This window comes from Microcaecilia unicolor, chromosome 2, assembly GCF_901765095.1.
Source record: "Microcaecilia unicolor chromosome 2, aMicUni1.1, whole genome shotgun sequence".
Lineage (NCBI taxonomy): Eukaryota > Metazoa > Chordata > Amphibia > Gymnophiona > Siphonopidae > Microcaecilia > Microcaecilia unicolor.
The window spans coordinates 387792692-387799995 of NC_044032.1; the positions used below are offsets into that span (position 1 = coordinate 387792692).

The 7304-nt window shown below is 47.3% G+C and overlaps 2 protein-coding genes across 7 annotated transcripts in view; both read right to left on the reverse strand.

Moving 5' to 3' along the window:
- Positions 1-435, reverse strand: part of SEPTIN11 (septin 11) — a gene marked incomplete at its 5' end in the record, with an annotated part of 103225 nt that extends 102790 nt beyond the window's left edge. For all 6 annotated transcript variants that reach the window (XM_030190574.1, XM_030190572.1, XM_030190573.1 and 3 more), the window contains 1 exon segment: positions 240-435. In XM_030190574.1, the coding sequence (XP_030046434.1) occupies positions 240-435 (196 nt within the window).
- Positions 436-6637: 6202 nt separating this feature from the next.
- The window catches only part of LOC115462094 (septin-11-like), a 155376-nt gene continuing 154709 nt past the window's right edge, over positions 6638-7304 (reverse strand). Inside the window, exon 8 of the mRNA XM_030192133.1 lies at positions 6638-6704. Coding sequence (XP_030047993.1) covers positions 6638-6704 — 67 coding nt within the window. The remainder of the gene's footprint in view (positions 6705-7304) is intronic.

Consider the following 7304-nt stretch of genomic DNA (forward strand, 5'->3'; position numbering starts at 1 on the left):
CCTATAAAACTAGGAAAGCGGAACCTAGTTAATTTTATTTAAAAACATAGTTATAATCATGCTTTACCCAAACAGAAAAAGAGATTAAACAGGTTCCATTTAAACTAAAATAATGGGATTATAATAACTAATACATGACTCAAGCACCAAAATTCAGTCAGAGTAACCTAACCAATTATAAAAAAAAAGCAGAAGGTTAGTGAGGGCTCAGAAAATAAACTATACCCTCAAACACATACCTGTCATCTTTATTAATCTGATCACCGAATCCTACTGTGTCGACGATTGTTAACTTCAGGCGGACATTGCTTTCCTGAAGCTCGTAACTTCTTGCTTTCAATTTGACTCCTGGCTCATTGTGGGATGCTGGATCACTCTCAAACTTTGTGTTGAATATTGTGTCCATTAAGGTTGACTTACCAATGCCAGTTTCACCTGTGCAAGCAAAAATGGAGGTCTTAAGCCTGTCACAACAACACAATTCTATGCTTTTACCCATAAGTGCACAATAGCTTACAACCTTTTCATGTATGCAAAGAACACACAAAGAAACTAAGGGCTCAATTAAAAAAAAAGTTAGTTCCTAAATTTATAACCTATTTACAGCTTAAAATAAGATTAATTTAGGAGCTTAAAAGTTATGCTTACAAATTAGGCCTATAAATATACACAAATGTAGTGACACTAAACTGCACTATACTATAATATATTGTAAGTTATATAAAGGGAGAAGCTCTTGGAAAATAGCAGCTATTATATGCCCCATCCCCTAAAGCAGTGCTCCACTCTGGGGATTTATCGTTTTGCTACAAAACTGAATTTTATCAGAGAAGGAGGACGTGATGTCACAGATCTGAATGGAAGCTTGAAAACGGAGCTCCCAAGCCTCTGCCAAAAATTAGCTTTACTAACGGCTTCCTCAATGCTAGATCACGCGGGGTACATTCCCGAATGGAGGGCAACAAGTGCTGCATATGTTATGACAACCTCGCGAACGAAAGCACTCGATTTACAAGCTTATGCATTTCACGGAAGGCGATGTTTCCGGCTACGCACTCCGAGGAACATGGCGCCTGATCAGTAGAAAATCAACAGATCTCGCCAGAGTCCTCTTTGCCCGGTGAGATTGGAGAAGAGCCTTCACAACAGCATGATTTGTGGGCCACATTATGCACCTGGCTTCAGGAGATTAGATCAGATTTAAAGGCTATGCGCAAAGATCTGGCAACACTGCGAGCCGACCTCCGAGGAGAAATAGCGGAACTGGGTAACCGCATGGCTGAAACGGAAGTGGGTCTGGAAGAACAAGCAGAGTCTCTAACTATGCTTAAAAACAGCTACAGGATCAAAAAAGTCAAACCCGGTATCTACTAGATCCACAGACCCTGGGCATAGCTTCCCTGGCAATGTGCTTCCAGCCCTTCAGGCTGACATCCGTTACCACCAGGCACCAATCAGGAAGCACTAGCGGCATTCCTCGCCACAGCATGCTGTCCGAGAGCCACCACTCCATACTGAGCTGGGCCTCAGAGAGTCACGTGAGTCTGCGTTGATAATCCTGGACATAGGAGACCATCGTTGAAGCAGGGCAATCTGTAGAGGTCTCATATGCGCTCTCATCCATGGCACCACCACTTTAAAGGTGGCCGTCATCGACCCCAACAGCTGGACAAAGTCCCAAGCTCGCGGGCGAGGCATCCTCAGGAGCAGATGGACCTGATTCTGAAGCTTGCACTGCCTTTGGTTGGGTAGAAAGACACACCCCGAGGCCATGTCGAACCAGACCCCCAAATATTCTAGAGATTGAGTGGGGGTCAGGTGACTTTTGGGTATATTGACAACCCAGCCCAGAGATTGCAGTACTGAGACCACTCTGGCTGTTACATGACAACTCTCTTCTGCAGTGTCCGCTCTGATGAGCCAGTCGTCGAGGTATGGGTGAATCCGGATTCCCTCTCGCCTGAGAAAAGCAGCTACTACCACCATTACCTTTGAAAAGGTTCGGGGAGCTGTGGTGAGGCCAAAAGGCAAGGCCCAAAACTGGAAATGATTTCCCAACACCGCAAACCGGAGGAACCGTTGGTGCGAGGGCCATATAGGAATGTGCAAGTAAGCTTCTTTTAGGTCCAGAGATGTGAGGAATTCTCCTGGCTGTACTGCCGCAATGACGGAGCGCAGGGTTTCCATGTGAAAATGCTGCACTCTTAGTGACTCGTTGACTTTCTTTAAGTCGAGAATGGGCCAAAAGACCCACCTTTTCGTGGCAGCACAAAATAAATGGAGTAATGACAGCAGCCGTGTTCGGTGGGAGGCACAGGGATCACCGCTCCAAGGTGCAACAAGACTTGTAAGGTCTCCTCTACCGCCGCCCGTTGACGGCAGTACCGCATCAGGACTCCACAAACAACGTCTCTCACCGGGGCATTGAATTCCAATCGGTAACTCTATTAGGTCCAGGACCCACTGATCTTAGGTAATCTTGGTCCACTCCTCGAGAAAGAGGGAAAGGGTCCTCCTACAGCTGTAAAGGAGGCATGGACCGGTGTCCCATCATTGTGGAGGATGGCCCTGAACCTGGCCTTGAGCCTGCCGCTGCGGAGCGTTTGTCCAAGCGAAAGGAGTTCCTCTGCTGAAAGCGGGCACGTGTGAGTAAACCCAGCAGAGCGCCCGGGCAATACCTTCTAGCTTCACGGAAGTAAGGTCTGCAGGAGGAGGGAACCCTCCATTGCCCGCCGCATTGAGCCTGCCATGAGTGGGAAAGCGCGGGGTACAAATGTAACAAACCCCCCCCCCCCCAAAAAAAAAAACCCTTGACCCTTGGAAGAAGGCCGCGGCCTATCCTCAGGTAACCGCTGGGGTTTAGCATCCCCCAGGTCTTTAACAATCTTCTCCAACTCCTCTCCAATAACAGAAGGCCCCGAAAGGGCAACTTCACAAGCCTTTGCTTAGAGGCCACGTCAGCCGCCCAATGCCGTAGCCATAGAAGGCATGGGGCGGACAATTCCACAGACATCTGTTTAGCCGAAGCTCTGACCAGATCATAGAGGGCGTCAGCTAAAAATGACAAGGCCGACTCCATTCGTGGTGCAACCTCAGCGAGGGACTACGCACCATCCACAGGCTGTTCTCCACTGCCTGTTGTAACCAAGAGAGGCAGGCTTGAGCAGCATAAGAACTGCAAACAGACGCCCTTAAGGCTAGGCCCGAAATCTCAAAAGGACCGTTTTAGCGCGGATTCCAGGCGACGGTCCTGAATGTCCTTCAGGGCAACCCCCTCCCTCTACTGGGAGGGTGGTCTTTTTTTGTCACCGCCGTGAGTAAGGCATCCACTTTAGGCATCCCAAAACGGGCCAAGTGCTCCTCACTCAGAGGGTAAAGATGCCCCATCGCCCTGGCCACTTTCAAGGGCCCCTCGGGGTCAGCCCATTGAGCAAAAAGAAGCTCTTGGATGGAGTCATGCAAAGGAAAGGCATGAGCAGGCTTCTTAGTACTCACCATCCTCGGATTGCCAGAGGAGGCCTCGCCTTGAACAGGGTCCTCAATAGAGAGGGCCTGTAAGGCATCAGAGATAAGTGCTGGCAGCTCATTGCGGTGGAAAATCCGAACCGCAGTGGGATCAACCAGATCCAGTGGCAAACCGGCCCCTTCCTCTGGCTCTTCAGACCACGAAGGCCTGCCAGATCCCTCAGAGTCCCCACAGCTCGACCACGGGGGGGGGGGGGGGGGGGGGGCGCTACTCTCCGACGGGGAATTTACCCGTCTATGCTTAGCGTGCATCCAACGCTCAGGGGCATCCATGTCTGGCAGCCCCGGGCATTCATCAGTCGGAGGGGAACCAGGTAGCAACGCAGTGTCAGACACCTGCGGCAGAGCTCTTTTCAGCATGAAGGCTTTATGTAAATAAGCACAAACTCAGGGGAGAAAAACTCACTGACCTACCGTCTCCGAATTAGGAGCCACGGGGGAATGGAGCTCCTCTGGTAGCTTCGGCCCGAGGCGCCCCTCTGCTCTCAGACTCCTCCGCAACCGCGGGGGTCGAGCCATGCAGCGCGCCAATATGGCGCCCGCTGCCAGCTCCATCGAGCGAGAAGAATCATCGCTCGCCATGCTCATATTGGCTCTACCGTCTAAACAGCACGTTTTAGAGCCCCACTGCTGATCTGCGCTTGCCGCAACAGGAACAGCGCTTAACTCCCTCAGCAGCCATTGCCAAAAAATGGCAGAATAAAATTCAAAATGGCAGCTTCACACCAAAATCACCCCGATCGAAACGCCGTCGCGGGCCTTTCCCGGAGGAGCTGAGTACCGCTCTTATCTCAAAGGGACCGAGTCCACGAGCTCTGGTCACGCTGCACAGTCAGGAAAAGCCTCAGAAATAGCAGCGCTGTCAATGCGTGATTTTTTTTTTTTAACACTGTGAGAAAAGTTGGAGGCAAACAGCTACAGAGGTACTCCGGAGGCAGAAGAGGGTGGGAAAGGCAGGGGAAAGGCAAACCTATATGCCTGCATCCACACAGGGGGATGGGTAAGGCAGGGAAAGGGCGAACCTATGTGCCTTTAAAAGTGGGCTCCACTTAGCCATAACACCCCTGCTACAACTGGCAAAAGCACAAGAGCCACCCCAGGCAGAATCTTCAAGGAGCTGAACAGCTGCATCCAACCCTGCTGGGAGATAGAGAAATACTGAGAGGCAGATGGTGCTAGCTGCCCTAGAGGCACTATGGTTTTCAGTGTTCTCTATCTCCCCCTGCTGGTAGGTGGACACAACCATTCGTAATGGATTCATCTGCTGCTGATGACAAGGAATGAGACTTATTATAAGTGCACGTTGTGTGTACATCAAGACTTTTTTTTTCCACGGCATGAGATAAACTTTTTAGAATTCTATACAGAGTGAAGAGATGAATCTCTTGTTTCCCCAAGTACATGGGGGCAGACATGGATGGTTTGCTCTCCTTAAAACTGAGTAATAATATGACTGCTCACCTATGTACTTGGGCAAACTGGGATCTTAGTGTAATGCTCCCTTGCTGTATACATGAGGACACCATTAAAGTGAGGGCTTTTCCTATTTGTTTTATTGGGGGAGGGCGGAGTGGAGATTTTGATTATGTTTCTTATTTGAGTGGTGTTGGGTTTACTGTGGATGGGAAAAGAGGCAAGGTGGGGGAGGGAGGAAAGGAAGGGGACATTTGGTGCTGTGGGTTGAATAATGGGTGATGTGTGGCTTATGATTTCTGTTGGGGACAGAGAGAGCATGGTTAGGTGAGACTAAGGACAGAGTAGACTTGGCTCAGTCCCATAGAGGGTCATGTCATTAGGGTCTGTCTGGGAGGCCCTGGTGGCAGTTGGTAGCACTGTACATAAGTACATAAGTAATGCCATACTGGGAAAAGACCAAGGGTCCATCGAGCCCAGCATCTTGTCCACGACAGCGGCCAATCCAGGCCAAGGGCATCTGGCAAGATTCCCAAAAGTACAAACATTCTATACATGTTATTCCTGGGATTTTGGATTTTTCCAAGTCCGTTTAGTAGCGGTTTATGGACTTGTCCTTTAGGAAACCGTCCAACCCCTTTTAAACTCTGCTAAGCTAACCGCCTTCACCACATTTTCCGGCAATGAATTCCAGAGTTTAATTACACGTTGGGTGAAGAAAAAGTTTCTACAATTTGTTTTAAATTTACTACACTGTAGTTTAATCGCATGCCCCTAGTCCTAGTATTTTGGAAAGCGTGGACGCTTCACATCCACCTGTTCCACTCCACTCATTATTTTATATACCTTTATCATGTCTCCCCTCAGCCGTCTCTTCTCCAAGCTGAATAGCCCTAGCCTCCTTAGTCTTTCTTCATAGGGAAGTCGTCCCATCCCCGCTATCATTTTATAGTCGCCCTTCGCTGCACCTTTTCCAATTCTACTATATCTTTCTTGAGAAGTGTTAAGTAGTAGTTGTAGTAGTAGTATATACTTAATTTCACAATACGATTAGTAAAACAGGGTATTGGCTGATTGGACCAGTTCTTTTTAAAATTTTTGTAAGTGAAATTGCTGAAGAGCTGTCTGGTAATGTTTGCCTCTTTGCAGATGATATCAAAATCTGCAATAGGATAGACACCCTTGATGGTGTGGTAACACGAGGAAGGTCCTAGCGAAGCTTGAAGAATGGTCCAGAATTTGGCAGCTATGATTTAATGCACGGTCAAGCATTGGGACTCCAAAACCCAAGAGAATAGTACAGTTTAGGGGGTGAAGAACTTTTGTGTACAAAAGAGGAGTGGGACTTGTGAGTGATCATATGTAATAATCTTAAGGTGGCCAACCAGGTAGAAAAAGGGGACTGCAAAAGATAGGATACTTGGGTGCATAGGAAGAGGAATAGCCAATAGAAAAAAAAAAGAAAGGTGATGATGCTCCTGTATAAGACTCTGGTGAGACCTCATTTAGAATATTATATAAACAATTCTGGAGACCGCACCTTCAAAAAGATATAAACAGGATGGAGTCGGTCCAGATGGTGCCTACTAAAATGGTCAATGATCTTTAAGTCTGTTCCCATACGCTTTATGACAAAGATTTCAATATGTATACTTTGGAAAAAAGACAGGAGAAGGAAGATATAGAGAAGTGTAAATATCTACGTGGCATAAATGCAAAGGCGAGGAGTCTTGTTCAATTGAAATGAAGCTCTGGAATAAGGAAGCCTAGAACAAAGGTGAAAGAATAGACTCAAGTAACCTGAGGAAATACTTCATGGAAGATGAAATTTATGGAATGGCCTTCCAATAGAGGTGATCAAGAAAGTTGGGCCAAGTACATAGGACCTCTAAGGGAGTGAAAGGGAGAGTAGATGGGCTGGATGGGCCATGTCTTTATCTGCCTTCATTTTTCTATTTCTATCATGAAGAAACAGGGAGGAAGATAAGTAAGGTGACCATAAAATACAGGGGTCTGCACACACAGCCTGGAAGGGAAAGTTTCTACATTATTTGCTAGATCCTAATAGCTGGAATCCTCTCTGCACACAGACATCAATTATCACAGTACTATCATTTCTGCTACAGAGCTTATTATAGTATTCACATTCTGTCAACAGCATCCTGTCTAAGAATTTATTGACTTTATGCCAGTTTGGTAGAAAGAGACCACGTATTTAAAGGGACGGGTATAGAAAGGAAGCTATTTTTCAAATTGCTTAAAGGAAAAAAAACCCCACACCAATCAAAACTAAGCTGCTATAAGTGTTCATATAAATCTCCTGAAAGAGGGCTTAAGACTGGTGAGAACAGAGAGGGAGATCATTT